This window comes from Macrosteles quadrilineatus, unplaced genomic scaffold (genome assembly GCF_028750875.1).
Source record: "Macrosteles quadrilineatus isolate MER2022 unplaced genomic scaffold, UCM_ALF_1.0 Scaffold_4__1_contigs__length_99947679, whole genome shotgun sequence".
Lineage (NCBI taxonomy): Eukaryota > Metazoa > Arthropoda > Insecta > Hemiptera > Cicadellidae > Macrosteles > Macrosteles quadrilineatus.
The window spans coordinates 48,618,074-48,637,073 of NW_026542597.1; the positions used below are offsets into that span (position 1 = coordinate 48,618,074).

At 32.9% G+C, this 19,000-nt stretch overlaps 2 protein-coding genes across 2 annotated transcripts in view; both read left to right on the forward strand.

Moving 5' to 3' along the window:
* LOC128991809 (5-oxoprolinase-like) overlaps positions 1–4,302 on the forward strand; it is a 40,162-nt gene extending 35,860 nt beyond the window's left edge. Inside the window, exons 21-22 of the mRNA XM_054415001.1 lie at positions 2,086–2,183; positions 4,064–4,302. Coding sequence (XP_054270976.1) covers positions 2,086–2,183; positions 4,064–4,204 — 239 coding nt within the window. The 3' untranslated portion in view covers positions 4,205–4,302. The remainder of the gene's footprint in view (positions 1–2,085; positions 2,184–4,063) is intronic.
* Positions 4,303–6,432: 2,130 nt separating this feature from the next.
* On the forward strand, positions 6,433–18,485 carry LOC128991812 (golgin subfamily A member 6-like protein 22). Its single transcript, XM_054415007.1, has 6 exons — positions 6,433–6,728; positions 7,847–7,890; positions 9,000–9,242; positions 10,364–10,500; positions 12,987–13,044; positions 17,474–18,485. Exons 1-6 carry the CDS (start codon positions 6,704–6,706, stop codon positions 18,434–18,436), a joined length of 1,470 nt encoding a protein of 489 aa, XP_054270982.1. The 5' UTR covers positions 6,433–6,703; the 3' UTR covers positions 18,437–18,485.
* Positions 18,486–19,000: the final 515 nt, after the last annotated feature.

Sequence of the window (19,000 nt, forward strand, 5' to 3'; positions counted from 1 at the left end):
AAGATGGCTGTTACATAAAGACATTTTTGCTTGTTTTGTCTCTATCTCTAGCGCAGCTCTTTCTTTTATCGAATCAGTCATTGAATCAGTAGACAAAGGACATATTTATGGACCTTTCGCTCTATAGTGTAAAACGTAGTAAATTACTAGAAAAACTTAAAATAATTGGAATATCTAAAAGAGCTCTTAATTGGTTTTGTTCCTACTTGAAAAATAGACCTATTCTTCTATTCCTATTCTACAATCATAACTTATTATTAAATTCATAAAAAAATAATTTTATAAATTTCAGAACAGCACAGAACAAAATCACAAAAGAGCCAACAATAATTTACAACTCAAATAACATTCAAAGGAAAATCAAATCAACTTTTTGAGTTTAAAAATTGATGAACTTTTGAATTGGGATAGACACACACAGAAAGTTTTAATCAAAGTTAACTCCGGAATTTTTGCATTATAAAAAATGTCCTTTTATTGTGATTTGAAAACCCTAAAAAGTATATATTTTACTCACTTTCACTCTCATCTTTTATTCGGTTGAGCCTTATATGGGTCAACAACAAAATTAAATATGGATACCATTCTGAAGCGACAAAAAGAGGCTATCAGAATTATGCCTAAGCTGAAACAAAATGATTCGGCTAAAGAATATTTTAAGAAATTACAAATTTTTACAGCTTTTATGGGCTATTTATGAAACAATTCTTATCGCAAAAAAATTAATCTGAACAAGTAATAAATGCATTGCATTCTTAAAATTTCATGAGGAAAAGGGAGTTTATCCAGCCAAACAAATTAAAACTTTTTGAAATAAAACCCTCATACGCTGGTAACCTAGCATTATATTCTTTTGATGAGTTTTCCACGTACCATAAAATAGAAATAGTATTTTATTTTATGTATCTGACACTATTCACTGTACCCCTAATGTAGGCATACATGATTTATGACCAATAAAGATGTTTGATTATGAATATGAATATCCTCATGTCTTGGCTACCTCTAAATAATCTTGAATATTCAAATCCGTTTATTTTTTATGCTGGAAACATTTTACTGCACAAGTTTTTCTAGAATATGGAAAGTTGATAAAACCCTAGATAGGAGATAATGATAACAAATTTATTATGTAGTATATACAGGGTGGTAAAAAAGTCCCAGGACAGTTAAATATTTAAAAAAATAATGTAGATAGAGCTACAATACTTGGTACAAAGTTACAGGGCATAAAACTCTATTTTAACACATAAATTTATTCAGTGATCCAATAACTCTTCAGGGGGACGGCCCACAAGGAGTCGGAAGAAAATCTTAAATGGAAGCATAGGTCAATATGCACATCAAATTAAAGGTCTTTTTTAGTAGAATACAATGCCGCAAACCGCACTTCAAAAGGTTGATCCTGCGCAAAATGGCAGATGTTCAAAGATTTCTTGAATCCGCCATTTTGAATCTTTGAACGACTGCCATTTTTTACTCAGGCATTCTTTTGAGCTTGAATTTACGGCATCGTAATCTACTAGTGAAGACCTTTAATTTGATGTGCATATCGACCTATGCTTACATTAACAATTATCTTCCGATTCCTAGGGCTGTGCCCCCTGAGGAGTAGGCGTATAATAGCAATGTAAATTAAATCAATCTTTGAACAACTGTCATTTTGCGCTGGATCATCCTTTTGAAGTGCGGTTATTGGCATTGTATTCTACTAAAAAAGACCTTTAATTTGATGCGTATATTGACCTATGCTTCCATTTAAGATTTTCTTCCGACTCCTTGTGGGCCGTCCCCCTGAAGAGTTATTTTATCACTGAATATGTGTTAAAATAAAGTTGTATGCCCTGTAACTTTGTACCAAGTATTGTAGCTCTATCTGCATTATTTTTTAAAATATTTAACTGTCCTGGGACTTTTTTACCACCCTGTATATTGGTTTATTAATTATAACTTTACTTACCGGTTTAAAAAAATATAAACAAAAAATTTTGGTAAACTGGAATTGGACTTTTATCTAAGAGATTATAGCTGTCATTTTCCATCATGATAGTATGATTATAGATTACAGTGTAACACCTGTTCCAGGTGGGATGCCAGGAGCCAAAGGGTTGAATCTAATGATAAAATCTGATGGAAGAGTTATATACCTTGGCTCAAAGACAGCGATCAATGTTGAACCTGGGGTAAGTATTCTTATTCCACTTACTGACAGCTTATAAGTGGACATAAAATAATCAAGGAATAGTAGTTTTTACAGTGCTTTGCATGAAATAAGCTAAACCAATACTTTGTTAAGATGATTGAGAAAATGTTGATTAAATAATTTAATTTGAAGAATGAAAGAAAGAAATAATACCCCTGCCGCAGCAAACCTGACGTCTATGCGAATTTCCATTTGGCTGAATTGATTTTCAATTGATCTATTTAAATAACTATTTTTAATGAGTACCTAGGTTTGCTGCTACAAGGAAACTAATAAAGTGTGTTTTTAGGTAAAACAATTATAGCTTAGTATAAAATCAATATATTTGCCAAGTTTGATAAAGATTTATCGAGATCAAGATTTTTTTAGTTTTCTCCGTAACCAATAACCGTACAAAAACACTTTGATATACTAAATTATTTGTTTTTTTAAGCTCTTTAAAAGGGTCTAAAGGAAAATTGGGAAATTTTGTGTTTTGAGGGTCAAAAGTGAGAAAACCCAATTTTTGTCTCATGATTTTAAAATTTAATTTGCTTAGATTCAATTATATACTTTCTTAGCTGATCCTAGCTGGCCCCTTGATCATTTAGTAACGATTATTTGTCTAATAAACACCTGATTTTAGTCAGTAATGAGAATGAAATCATAATTATTTATTAAATTATTATCTTTGCCTTGAATTATACACCCTAGTTTCAAATCAAATGGCTAGATGAAATGAAATGAAATGAAAATCGTCTTTATTCTTGAGCGTTTTTCATATTACAACATATGTTTTTCAAAACAACTCACGTCAACATAAATAAATAATATAAAACAAAAGCAACTCTCAAATCTTAAGTTAGGCTAATTAAAAATTAAAATATGTTCTCTATTCCTAATTATTTTACCATTCTTCAAACCATTTGTTATATATTTTTTAAATGACTTTTCACTGTCCAACACCCCTGGCTCAGTCCTGGACGACAATTTATTCCAGATTTTAGGGGCAAAATAAGAAAACCCACAACGGTCGGACTCACAGCGCACACGGGGCATCTCCAGCATGTCATCCTGCCGTGTGCATCGGGATCGCATCTCAGAGCGAGCTCTCAGTCTTACCTTCAGGTACTGAGGTCTCTCCTCTGACAGTACCCTCCGGATGATGCAGGAAGTGCGTAAAAGGCACAGGTCAGCCATAGGCAATAAGCCAAGAGATGTGAGGTCTGATGAAATTCGATCAAATTTTCGCAGATCGCAGACGTACCTGACGCACATGTTTTGCACCCTCTGCATCCGACTCATGTCTCCCAGTGATATAACATTACCATACACCGGAAGACAGTAATCAAACACAGACAGTACAAGTGCCTGCACAAGCTGAAATTTGGTGGGTTTGGGGAACAAGTCACGATGCCTGTACAGCATTCTCAGACGACCTATTGCTCTCTGGCATGCGTAACTCACATGATCAGAAAAGGAGAGCTCAGGATCGAAATGAAGCCCAAGAAGCTTGGGAGCTTTACACTCTTTGAGCGGAATTCCGCCAAGGCATACTCCAGACAGCACTCCAGATGCACTATCAATGAAGGATATCAACCCTTTGAGGTCGAATTTTTTTCACATTTTTTAGCGAATTTAGCCTGCCATTCAAGCAGTGAGGAAAATGGCACCCAGTGACCTATACTCGCCATGCGACCAAAAAAATTAACTTTTTAGATTTTTGAATAATTTTTATTTATTTTTTTTTTTTTGGTCCTTGTAGGTCGCCATTTTTGAGCAGTCGGTAAAATGGCGGCCGGCGACCTATACTCACCATTCGACCGCAAAGGGTTAAAGCAAATCTAAAAAACAAACTATACATTTATTTCTGTTTTGTAGGATGTGTTTCAACTATTGACACCAGGAGGAGGAGGCTGGGGGGAGGGGGATGGTGATGAGTCAGTTCCTCCCACCAAAACTCCCAAGTTCTTGGAGCGTGGAAGTGTCTTCGAGTACCGCAAAGCTCAAGAATCAGTTTAGAGTGAAAATAAGCCCAGGAACAAATACAGGATTTATTGTTATAGTTACCAAAATGTTATAATTGTTAAAAAATATATTTTTAATCTTGTTAATTGTTATTATATCTTTTTATTTTCAATACCTGTGAGTTACAGAAGCAATCTAGTTTCTCTTTGTTGCTGTTATATTTTTTTTAGAATACAGTACATACTATTGACAATTTCTGTTAAAAATTTAGCTACATTCAGTCCCATTTTCTGTACAAAAAATAGCAGTCATGGGCAGAAATCTATCCATCTATATTATTAATACGCAACATGAAACTTTGTGAACAATAAGGCTTTTTTGTTTTAAGATTTAACCCCACATATTATATACCAAAATGTTCGTCTAGTTGTGTAGATATGCAATTTTACCTTACATTTTCGAAAAATTCCCTTTTGGGCTCTGCTCCAGTGGCTTTTAAAGTTCCCACGTTATCCTTATGAAGAAAGAACAAATTTGTTTACATTATTATCAGCTGGATGATTTAGTTGCTGTTAATATTTTGGTTGCAATTTAAAGCCTCAGTCACACTAGGCTGTTTAGCAGCCGCTACTAACCAGCCGCTGGCAAATATCGCCAGCAGCCAGCGGATCTGTAGGGTTCACATTATAACCACTAGCCGCTAGTTTGTAGACGTAATTTGCTTCAGCATCACTCTTCTTTGACTTTTTAACGTTGTTTTTCTCTTTCATAAGACCAAAGCTGATTTTAATTTTTCGTTCAGTTGTAAACTTGTATCAAAACAGTTGTAAACTTGTATTAAAACAGTTGTAAACTTGTATCAAAACAGTTGTAAAATTGTATCAAAACAGTTGTAAACTTGTATTTAAAAAAAATGTAAACTTGTATCAAAACAGATTCAAACTGTTATCAAAACAGTTGTAAACTTGTATTAAAACAGTTGTAAACTTGTATAAAAAACAGTTGTGAACTTGTATCAAAACAGCTGTAAACTTGTATTAAAACAGTTGTAAACTTTAAGACTTTGATATTGTTCAACTTTTCTTATATTCATATTTTATATTCATAGTTATATTCACATAATATTACCAGTATTTAAAAAAACTTGTATGAATTAAATTATAAAACAAGATATATATTGTTTCTCAACAATTTTAAATTGTTATTGATAATGCAAGTTTACAACTGTTTTGATACAAGTTTACACTGTTTTGAAACAAGTATAAAACTTTTTAATACAAGTTTACAATGTTTTTGATACAAGTTTACAACTGTTTTAATACAAGTTTACAAATGTTTGAAACAAGTTTACAACTGTTTGATACAAGTTTACAAATGTTTTGATACACTGTTTTGATACAAGATCAAAACTGTTTTATTGATAATGTACAAACTCACATTATAATCGTTTTGAAACAAGTATGAAACTGTTTTGAAACAAGTTTTAATACAAGTTTACAACTGTTTTGATACAAGTTTACAAATGTTTTGAAACAAGTTTAAAACTGTTTTGAAATTGTTTTGAACAGTTTTCAAGCTACTTGGGATATATATAAAACTCGAGCAAAAATGGATGAAATTCGGTATAAACTTTTAAATCAACAATTATTCAAACGAGTTTGCGAACCAGCATGATTTAATTTTATTTTATAACAACCTTATAAGCTACATCAATTTTGAGCCGTTACAAAAAAACCTTTTATTCATAATTCATAAAACCGTTTAAATATTGCTTTGATATTGTTCAATTTTTTTTTATATTCACATAATATTAACAGTATTTTAAAAAAAAATTGTATGAACTAAATTATAAAACAAGATATATATTTTTTTCAACAATTTTAAATTGGTATTGATAATGCACAAACTCGTATTATAATTGTTTTGAAACAAGTATGAAACTGTTTTGATACAAGTTAGAAACTGTTTTGATACAAGTTAGAAACTGATTTGATACAAGTTACATATTAATCAATGATAATGATCAAAGAAATTGCAAAAAATTAAAAAACATTAAACAATTAGATGCAAAGATCTAGTCTAATACATATTTTGTTCAAGATGTTCACAAAATACACTATGTAACCATAAGTAAACCATCGTTTTATACTAAAACTTTTATATACACCTAGCCAGTTCCAAATCATATTTCTGATAATTTTTGTTGTGAAATGGTACCACTGTTCTTTTAAGTTTTCTAATCACATGTTTTGAAACATAGCTTTGTCATAGTGTCAGTTAAATTGTCAGTGTATATAAACACATCTTCATTCTAAAATTATGTGGTTCTAAATTACAGTGGATGAAAACTCTTTTAACACTATTTTGATAACACTTAAACATTGAGTTGATTTACCGTACCTTCATATTTACATACATTTTGATCTTTTATGTCTAATCTTTTTAACAAGTAGTACAATACAGTTTTAGAATGTTTACAAATCCTCTCATCTAGAAAACAAGTCTTAGGGATCAAAAGTTGTTGGCTTATGGAGCAAGGGGGGATGATGGAAAATGGATAGACAAAATCGTGACAGAGGTAAGTTACCATAATGTAAATTTAATTCTTTTATGCATTGATTGGCATTTTAAAAATATGAAAAATAATTACTTTTCAGAGGAGCCTCACAACCAAAGCACCCAGCGGATAATACAGGTTTATACAGTTTTACCTCTTATATACCTGTTTTAAGCCTAAAAAGTAATTGTGATTAATAATAAGAATAAGTAATAGACATGGATTAGATCCCTAAAGTATGGGTTACACTTAACTTGATACCATACTTCCAGACACACAAAAATGTTTCTGTTTGTTTTGTTGATGTAAATTGATCCATTAATATTGCTTTAAAGTTTAAATCAAATGTAAATAAAGTTTCTTTTTGTTTCCTTACTGTAAAATGTTGCAGACATTCCTCAACTCAAATAACTCCTTTGGTTTGACATTGTTGCAAGTTTGTAAAACTACTGCAATACCTTCATAAATAGGTACCTATTTAAATATGTGGTGTGTCATGTATCAACAGACAATAGGCCCTATAATAGTTTCAGTAACAAAATTTTGCTTTGGGGTTTACCATCAAACGAAAATAAGGCAATTGAATTTTTAAAATGTAGAGGTTTAGTGAACGTCAAATAATAGTCATTGTCTTAGATTTGTATTATTTTTGTCATTCTTTTGTTTGCTATATGTCTTTTATAATAATAAAGATTTGGTTCAATAATGTATGGGTTTTTTTACAATCAATCAAAGTATCATCCTGTCTCGGGCAGGTCTAACACGCTGCTCATAAGGAGATCAACTGTCTGTGGCGTTTAGCAAGAGAAGCTCACCTAAAATAAATGGTTGCCAGCTTAGGTGGAAGTTGATCGGATGGGTAAATTCTTTGTGTGCCACACCTCTTGCATTTTCTTACTTTTTTATTGCAATGTGTGTTCGTATCCACCAAAATCTTGTTTATAATTATGAATTAAAATTTTTGTGCTCATAAGATGACGAAATAAATAAAATAGGTATATAGGCTAGTTATTATCAAATTCATGAGTGATCTCCAGAGCACAAAGGGTTAAAGCACATAATCACAATTATTTGAACTACCTACAGTATAGTGTATGTAACCAAATTGTTCCACGATTTATAATGTAAAAATGTTTCAGATAGTGCTACCGAGGGGAGGACATTGCACACATATACACCAAAGGTAAGTATTAAACCTCTGACAGTAAAAATCATACTTACGGTATGTTATGATTACTTTATTTTTGTTGCAAAACATATAATATTCATATTTTGTTTAGATACCACTTCAACTTATTTACATTTTTATGGTAATTTGTGAATTCAAAGCTTTCCGTACATAAAAATTGTCACTTACATTTATGTCTTAAGAGTCCTTGGAACCTAGACGTTCTAACTAAAACAATAATAAAAAACCACAAAGAAAATTTCTAATCTCATAGTTTACTAGAAGATATTTAAATTACAATCACTCTGGTGTTTGAAAAAATATTTTGGGATGGTACATAAAAATAACTCTTTAGCAGCTGTTTGAAATTAACGAAATTAACATTGATCTTATGGCGGGCAAATACAAGATGGCCGTTAGCTTCCATGGACTTCTCTGGAGAACAATTCAAAACTAAAAAGAACATTTCTAATCTCATAGTTTACTAGATAGATATTTATGTTATAATCACTTCAGCGTTTGGAAAAATATTTTTGGATGATAAATAGCTCTTCAGCAGCTGTTTGAAATCATCCAAGATGGCCATTAGCCTCCAAGGACTCTTAAAATACAAAATCAGTTATTTCTCCTATACAAATTTTGACGGGACAAACCCTGACCTCTTTCATGGATTGGACTTAGACTTAAGGATCCTGGACAACAAACAAAACATTATTGACCCCACCACCCCCATACCCCTATTCATATTAACCCATATTTTGCTCAAACAAAATGTGCCTAACTTCATTTTTGTGTTATCTAAATTAATATACTATTTAACATTGGTTCACTGTTTGGTCATTGCTTCACTGACTAATATTTCAATTTAAATTTTTTTATTCTTTGAGAAGTATTTTACTACAGCATTTTAATGGTGTCATAGACTAAAATTATTAAAATATAAAATACACAGCTTAAAAAACAAATTTAAAAATACAACTCCCCAAATATATATGCCTTCTTATGTCTAGTAGCCTATTCTTGAGGGAGATGGAAAAATTCTTCTAGAGATTAAATATGGCCATGTTTATTAAGAATTTTTTTAGTTATGTCGGTAAAATATTACAGGCCTATGTTTAATTTAGAGCCACGAGGATCTTTTGAGAAGCCATTTACAACTAGACGCAACAAGAAATGCAAGGTTGCAAAATGAGCTCAAACGACTCGCTGATGAAAATAAAAAGCTTCAACAAGATTTGGAAGATGCTCAGAATGAAATATATGACAAAGAAGATGAAATTGAAGAACTGCGGAGGAAATTAGAAGAGAAGCCAAAGTATAACCCTTCATCTAAGTACTCGCCTGACGAACCCGAGCAGGTGTTTGAGGTAAACATGGGAAAACTGAATTCAACATCCCTTAGTTAGGCTACACTAAAAAATACCTTTAAAAGATTTATTGCTCCACAATTAAAAATTATATTCAGTTTCAAGATTGTCAAAGTGATTTTTAACTGTAGCCTTCTTTATGCTTATTTTAAGTTACTATAAAAACATTAATGATGAACATCACACATAATAAAATTTCTTATCTCATAAAATTAGGGATACTTTTTATTGTAACTTAAAATGCACACCGCCATGGGCACAGATGGTAACCTATTTATCAATCCAACATCAGAGCCATTTAAAAAAATCTAAATTTTAAAATCCATAGATAATGAAGTACGATTATAGAATGAATAACATGGACAAGCTAATGGTTACTTCCTATTCAGCAATGTTTGGTTTACTAGCCCAAGATAATTCTACTGATCTATATAGTATCTTGGTAAGCTCTATATTTAATTACTGTTTTGTTTTCTGTTTTGATAGCAAATTTGTTACTTTACTTGAATTGTCTATAAAAAAGTCAACCCTAAACATAATCCTTATATACAATACGTGAAGACAATTTCTACGAAACACTACTCCTCCGTTAATAATGGACGGATTTTTACAAACGATGTGTCAAAATTAAGTATTTTTTGTGTAGACACCCCCTTTCAACAATTCCTGTAATAAAAGTCCTCAGGCTTTGCCCCACAGGCCATCAAAATCCCAATGTATTTCTATTGAAAAAATTATTTTGTTTACTTAAACAGACAAATAATTTGTATTAATTACAGATGTTCGTATTAAACACACGATACACACCAGAGCGTTCTTTTTCAGTTTCGATAACTGGAATGGAGTGATTGATTACATTATCATAGAGTTTACTCTTTTAACTCATCGGAAATAATTATGACTGTTATTCGTTTTGAAATAATACCTGTAATACTTTGCAATTGCTCGAATTCGTGCAACAGGTGCACTAGTATTATATGTGTTACCAGATAACCTCCAGATTCAGAGTTCCATCGTTTGTACTTAACTTTAAAGAAATAAGCTATCTGAAAATGTTCTAAAAGTCAGTACCTAACATCTACAAAATATATCTGTCATCTAGAAAATAATTTTTGTTTCAGATAGATGGTAAACCAGTAACTCTTGAACAGATATTGATGCATTTTGAGGGAGTCATAGAAAAACATCATGACTTGTTGGATAACAAGAATCGACAAATATTTGATCTGGAAAATGCTCTTAAAAATATGCCCAAACAGTAAGACAACACTATTTTACTAGTTTATGTACGGTATCAGAATTTAAGATTACATGCTCTGACTGAAGATGGGTATCGGCAGGATGTAATTAAAGATACGTCTTATAACACTTAAAACATATATACACGCTTATACTGTTACTCACAAGACGGTAAATATACAAAAGATGGTAAGTGGTGATCGATTTCGATTGGACACTCCAATCATCATCAGACCCAATAGGCGAATGACTATTGGGTCTGATGATGATTGGAGTGTCCAATCGAAATCTATCACCACTTACCATCTTTTGTATATTTACCGTCTTGTGAGTAACAGTATAAGCGTAAATATATGTTTTAAGTGTTATAAGACGTATCTTTATTTACTTTCCGTAAATTTAATAACACGTACAATGCTGATCAAAAAGTTATTCAGGATGTAATGTAAGGAATGTCGGCCTTAGTCACTAACAAGACTACAAGATCGCGCCACTCATCCTACACTCATCTCCATTCATACTTGGCTTAAAATACCTACTATGTATGGTCGCCATTTCATTGAACAGTATTAACAGTATTAACAGTATCAGTGATTGACAAACAGAAATTTTCCTGCTATTGATTTGAATAGATTCTTTCGAACCTGTTCCAAAATCTATACTCTTTTTGAGACCAATGCCGCAATGTATTTAGATGGATGAAATTATAAATAAAAATAGCAAAGAAACCAATGAAAAATTGACAAATTTTCTGGCATGTTGAATCTCAAGCTTAATCCGAAGGAATCTACCATTGAATAAGCCTTGAAAATAATACATGCAGACACCACTTAATCAAAAAGGTTAAAATGGGGGAAATGTTTCTGTGTTGCTGTATGAGAACATAGGAAAATGAGCGTTGTGCTATGATTGAAGTTAACTATAGAATTACCTCTTATAGATTTAAAAACTATGATGGTTGATTGGGACAGAATAGTAGTTTTTCTCACCAGGAGCAAAAGTGGCTCTTTCTGGTACGCAATCGTGTTCCACGATTAAAGTACCATAAGTTTGGTACAATTAAGTACCAATAATACACATTTGCTCCGTGTGATGAACTACTATTTTCATCATACTATAGAAATAACCTTCTAATCGTTACAAAATTAAACCACAAAATTTGAGGTTATACAAATTTGTCATCAATATGTTTCCATTTCTGTTGTGTACTAACACACATAGCTTTAAACATAGCTTTAAATATTGTGTGATTAGCAGCGTTTTTATAATGCACTGATACAATTTAGAGGTTACTTACTTACTTACTCCCAGGGCCATCTAATCGCAGGTGATATTTAGCCGCACCAACAAATCCTCTCCAATTCGACCTGTCTTCTGTATCCTGTTCTGTGGCTCCAACTCGCTGCATATCTGACTTGACCTGGTCCCACAATCTCTGTTTCGGTCTCCCACGAGGTGCCTTCCTTCAGAGTTATTTCTACTGATAATCTTAAGTTGAGATGTTTCTTTCCTTCTCACCACGTGTCTTCTACATCTTAGTCTTCTACACTTTATCCCGCTCACTATATCTGCACTGTTATACAGGTCTCTAATTTCCCTATTGTTTTTCTTCCTCCACTCTCTTTAAAATACAATGAGCTTTTTTCTTCTTTCTTATTTAATATCCATGTTTCCGATCCATAAAGTCAAACAGAAAAAATTATTGATTTATACAACCTAATTTTAGTTTTGTGTGGCAGTGATTTGAAGGTTAGCGATCCTAAAAATTTACCATATGTTTTTTCTGTTCCCCATTTGAAGTTACCCGAAAACGATGAATTTGCGGACGATTTAGAGAACTAAAAACGGCTGCTTTCCATAAAGTATGATGAAAATTATGTTATTTTTATTAAATAAGCTGCCATTTTAGTTCGGTATGGTTAAAAGTTAGATGCCTTTAAGCAGAATTTGTTGTAAATAGTCAGTTGAACAAAGCTCTTTTAAATTCTTTAAGTGGCTACAACATGAGAATGGAGTGTCCACTTCATGCAAGTTTATCTATAGTTAAAGTGAAACACCCTGGTTGGAGAAGCAGTCTGTTAAAGGCTCGATTATTCTAAGTGAGTGGGCAATATACTCATCGGTTGATTTACAAACTCCTATGTCGTGATAACTAGCCTGAGAGTAGCTTGAGAAAATCTGGTAAAATTATTTGTAAACCCAGCTAGGTACATCATAATAAATAAAGCCCCCCCCCCCCCCCCCATTGGACACTGAAAAAATAACTTAACAGCGGTTTTTGATGGACATTAAAAACTGCTGTAGAAAACCACTAAACAGCTTTAAAAGTACAAAATTTTCTTCTTTCTTGGGGAGTGTGAAACGACCCCCTGATAGCCCCCCCCCCTCCCCACCCTGAGAAGAGCCAAACCGACACTGATTTTACGTATAATTAAATTTATTCCAAAGACCAAACAGATTTTTCCAACTTACCAAATTTAATTTCTTTATTGTTTACTTTCTCAGAGCATTCAAAAGTACAAGAAACATTGAAACACAATTGGAACCTAGCCGGGAAAATAGAGTAAGTACACATTTTATTTATGATTTTCAAATTAAACTTGTGAATATGTAAACCAATACTTAGGCACAAGCTTCCTAGTTAATCACATAAAGGTAACAGATTTTTTTTACAAATAGTAAAATTGTATTTGTTGTTTTCAAAATGGTACTCTGGTTGAAATCTCAGAATTTAGTTTGTTAAATGTAAACCTCTAATTTTCTTTATTTTATTATATTTGATTTACATTTGAACTCTGTTCAGATAGTTGCACTTGAATAGGATTTGATTAGCTTCCATCTCTGAGGTGTTTATTATTAAAAGAGACATTGATAATTACAAAACAGTAGATTTTTTTAAACTGATATAGAATATAAATAATAACGTTGTCACCCTAAAACCACCCTTCAATATTGAAAGGATGGGATAATAGCCCTTAACTTATAACTTAACCTGAACAGTGGTTAATTTTTAAAGCACTAGTTTTTCTAGAAACATAAATAGTACAGGTAAAATAATACAAAAACACTCCATATAAACAACAAAATTTGTACATTCATGAAATTTCACCTGTGAGTTACTAATAATATGAGAAATGAAGATCCGATGAGTCCCCAAAATTTTGGGCGTCCTAAGGCCCTTTTGGGAGCCCTTTTTGTTCCGAAGGGCCCTTGTTCCTGAATAATTTTGTTTTTACGTTTAAGGTCGAATGAGGTGTGATTTTCGATGGTTTTAGCTATTTTAAATCGAGTGGGAGTAGTTTTAAGTGTATTAAACCAAACCATACAGGGTGTTTCGAAATATTATTACTTTTTACGATATTTAAACATTTATTCATAAAGTGATAAAATTAGTTACCTCCATGCTCTATATAAAAGGGGATTATTGAAAATAACTGTAATTCTTTACTATATAAGAGGGAAGGATCACAAGGAGTAAGAGAAAATATTAAATACCCCCGTCACAGCAAAATTGCAGACTAAGCAAATTTTCATTTGCCCGATTTTTAATTAAATCTAAAATAGCATTCAGTTTAATGAATACTTAGGTTTGCTGCCACAAGGAGGCTAATAAAGTGTGTTTATAGTAAAATATTAATAGCCTAGTATAAAACAAATAAACTTGACAAGTTTGATCAAAATATATCTATTAACAAACAAACAAAATCATTTTACACTATTCTCCTTAAGAATAACATGGAATTTTAAATTTACAATTTTTGAATTTTATTCGTAACTAATACACTTACAAAACACCTTAATATACTAAATTATTAGTTTTCTTTAAGCTTTTTAAAATGCTCTTCAGAAATATTGGGAAACGTTGTCTTTTGAGGGTCAAAGATTTACAAAATTTTTACCACATAAAAACCTGTTCCATGGACCGATTATGTCGGTTTCGTTAAAATTGAACCAAAATTACTCATGTTATCATGTTTACGGACACGTATATAACATGGATATATTATATTATATATATATATAAACACATTTATAATATTTTGAGTGGATGGTGCTTTAGGCTTCTGGGGGCATCGAAATGAAAACGTAAATCGGTTTCGGGTCTATGTTTTACCATAAGACTTTCGGTAAAAGCTTATCCCCTATATGGGATGTTCGCTAAAAGGGGATGGATTAATTTTTACACTATAACATAATAACATAGGTTACTAAGCAAAAATTTCAACTTTTAAGGTGGTGTGAATAATCTTTCAACGTGTTTTCAGGGCCGATTTACCGAATAGGCACGGTAGGCACGTGCCTAGGGCGCGAGGCAATTGGCTTTTTTTGGGGGGCGCCAAAAAATTGGAAAATAAAAAAATTGTGGTTGTATTTGCATGCAATCGCGGTAAACTTCTGAAGATCCCTCGCGGCCGTGTAGACATCGTAATCGTCTCCCGCGATTGCGGCAAAATTCTGACTATTTTCCGCGGTCGTGTAGAAATAATTATCGTCTTCCATGATCGCGGCAATATATGAACATATTCCGCGGTCGTGAGGAGATTGTCATCGTCTACCGTGAATGAGGCAAAATTCGTATCTTTTACCATGGCCGTGTGGACATTATCATCGCCTTGTACGATCGTGGGCAGATTCTGATCAACACTCGCGGCCGTAAAGACATCATTAAGTTGTCACCCGCGGTCATGTAGACATAGTTATCGCCTCCTGCGATTGCAGCAAAATAGTATTAATCTCCCACGCTCTTTTGGAGATCATTAGGCCTACCGTCTTCCGCAAATAAGGCAAAATTTAGATATTTTCCTGCGATCGAGTGGACGGACATTACATATTCTTGTGCGATCGCAATAAAATTCTGATCACCCCTCACGGCCATGAAGACATCTTTATATTGTTCCCAGTGATCGTTTGAACATAGTAATCGCGTCCCGCCATTGGGACAAAATGGTAATCATCTCCCACGACCATGGAGATCATCGTCTTCCGTCAATGGAAAAATTCTGATTTTTCCCGCGGTCATGTGGACATTATCATCGTCTTGCACGATCGCGGCATAATTCTACATCCCTCTCATAGGCCTAATATTATTGTATCTCCCGCAGTCCTGTAACCATCCTAATCATCTTCAGCGGTCGTGAAAACATCCTAATCGCCTCCCGCGATTGCGGAAAAATGTTAATAATTTCCCGCAGTTGTGTGGAGATCATTATCGTCTTCGGCGATCGTGGGCAAATTCTTGCTGTTTCCCGCGGTCGCGTGGGCATTATCATGGTTTTCCGTGATCGCGGCAATATTCTGATCATCCCTCGTGGCTTTGTAAAAAGTTTCTGATTTCTGATTTCTGTAGATATCATCATGGCGGTCTGTTGTTATGCGCGATCACGTAAAAATGAAAATTCCAGGTAGAAAATACAAATTTAATGCATAATTCCCGGTTTAAAAAAACTCACTCATGATTCACGGATTTCCCAGTTTTCCCGATTTGTGGACACCCTGTTATGTATATTGCAAAGGGGCGCTACTATTAGTTGTGCCTAGGGCGCTGACAGGGTCAAAAACGGGCCTGCGTGTTTTTTATGCAAATCTATTAAGCCTAATTTCAAATTGATATGTATTTTTCTTAGGTAGTTATTTAAGTTATTTTTTTTTACATTTATTAAAAATTAAAACAATTGTATTTGTATAAATCCTTGCATTACATATTAAAATGAAGTACTTAAACTAAAGCTATTTTTTCTACAATTTCCGTAGTATCTTTCTTTACAATTTCATCACCACAATAATTATTCTCAGACTACTCATTAACAATTTTATCATTCTTAGCAACTTGTCCAACTTTGCTGATTTTGTCCAAGTTGGTGTTCAAGCAGGATTCCCCTTTACAAACCTAAAACCTTGCATATTGCAGAACAGGCAACACCAATCTTAAAGCACGAACAATGTGGTGCAAAAACACCTTTCTTTCATACATACTGACGTTTGCAACTTGTATCTTAAGTTCCTCAAAGTGATTTTCAATCAATACAAGTACGGTTATCTTTCGTGGTTATGACGACCAGGACAGCACTGAGACATCAGAGAGCAGCATTGTCGGTACTAGCATTTTTGTCCTGAACAATGGGAACGAGTTTTATGGGGTAAAAATTGGGTTTTCTTATTTACTTTACCCTCAAAACACAAAAGTTTCCCAATTTTTCTCTAGAAAATTTTAAATAGCTTAAAAACAAATGATGTAGTATACTATCGTGTTTTTGTATGGTTATTAGTTACGGATAAAAATACCAAAATTTTAAATTTAAAATTCCATGTTATTCTTAAGGAGAATAGTGTAAAATGATTTTGTTTCTTTGTTAATAGATATATTTTGATCAAACTTGTCAAGTTTATTTGTTTTATACTAGGCTATTAATATTTTACTATAAACACACTTCATTAGCCTCATGTAGCAGCAAACCTAGGTAATCGTTAAACACAATGCTATTTTAGATTGAATTGAAAATCAAGTAAGTAAAACGGACATTCGCTAGGTCTGCAGGGTTGCTGTGACAGGGGTATTTAATATTTTCTCTTACTCCTTGTGATCCTTTCCCCTTACGTAGTAAAGAATTACAATTATTTGCAATAATCCCCTTTTATATGGAGCATGGAGGTAACTAATTTTATTACTTTATGAATAAATGTTTAAATATCGTAAAAAGTAATAATATTTATAAGATATCGAAAACAACACCTCACTGTACACTTTAAACGTAAAAACAAAATTATTCAGGAACAAGGGCCCTTCGGAACAAAAAGGGCCCCAAAAAGGGCCTTAGGACGCCCAAAATTTTGGGGACTCATCGGATCTTCATTTCTCATATTATTAGTAACTTACCGGTGAAATTTCATTAATGTACAAATTTTGTTGTTTATAAAACCCTATTTTACCTGTACTAAAATATTGAAAATGAAAAACATATGTATAACAATTATTAAGAATGTTGTTGTTACAGGAAGATTTCACAAGAGAGCTAGTTTTGATAAGAAAGGAGTATGAACAAGTTGAACATATTTTAACTGATAGAAACAACAAATTGGAAAATCATATTGAAGATTTACATAGAAAGTTGGATCAGTATAACAATGAAATCGGACATTTAAGAAGAGAACTTGCTGCTCAGAGAGTGAATCCAAAGGAAAGTCCATTGTTGCTGAAGGAGAAAGAAAAGGAGAACAGTTTTGCGAGAAATGTAGCATATACAGAAGAAAACCAACCTCAAATTTCTGACGTAGTTTCAAAGACAAATGAACCAATCAAACCATACGAGACAGCTTATAATGAAAAAGACCAACATGAAGAACCAAACAACAGTTATGAAAAAGCAATTACTACACATGAGGAGCCCATACCAAGATATGAAAAAGCAATTATTACACATGAAGATCCAATGCCAAGATATGAAAGAGCAATTACTACACATGAAGATCCAATAATGGTACAACCTGGGTATGGAGAGCAAAATATACACAACTCTCCTGACAGCAGCTCCTTAAAATCTTTCAAACTAGTAGATTACAGACCGGTCTCACCAGAAATCTCTTACAGGCAGTTTCCTATCAGATCAGAAAGGTATTCCAAGGCTCATGATCCAAGATCATATTCTCCCCCAGCGTGTGAAGCTTGTGGTGAAAACTACATTCCATCTCGAGCCCCTTATATCCAGCAGCAAGATGATGTTCCTTCAAGAGCAGAATATGTTGAACAACAACAACTGGTTCAAGGAAAACCAAAAAAGAAAGGCTGTTGTGGTGGAAAGGGAAGTCAAACTTCAAACGTTCCCTATGAGAAGCGACCCCAGAAGGAACAGGTTGTTCATGTACACAATCTGAATCAAGCCCAAGATCAACCTTCTGATTCGCCTAAACCAAAAAGAAAATTGGTGGCAAAATTGAAACCGGATATTATAAAACTATAATATATAGATATTATAGGAATATTATAAAACTAGTACGAATAAATAAATTTAAAACTTTTTAAAAATAGTGATTTTACTTTGAAAAACAAAAACTGTACACGTTATATGTTAAACCACCAAACATAGCTTAGGCATTTTCAATTAAATTTTTCCCTAAATTGTACACATCACAAAAATTTTGAAAACCTTATTATCTGGTTTTAACAAATTTCTCATATTGGAAATAAGAAAGTACCATAGTTCTCATAGTAAGACCTAGCGTCGAGACCGATTTTCTTTATTGTTTTTAGGTCCCGAGAAGCTAAAACACCATCCTTTTAAATTCATATATATGTGTGTCCATTAACCATGAAAACTAGTGAAAATGATCCAATTTTGATGAAATTTGTTATAAACAAGTAAACCTACGTTCATTCAAACATGTTTGCGAACCAGCATGATTGGGCTATAGCAACTTGGCTTTGTGGGATAAAAATGTTGGTTCCGCATTTTTGCACCTCAAAATTAAATTCAGCTTCAACATGAAAGGTTGATGTAAAAATGGCTGAAACTTGTGTTTTGAAT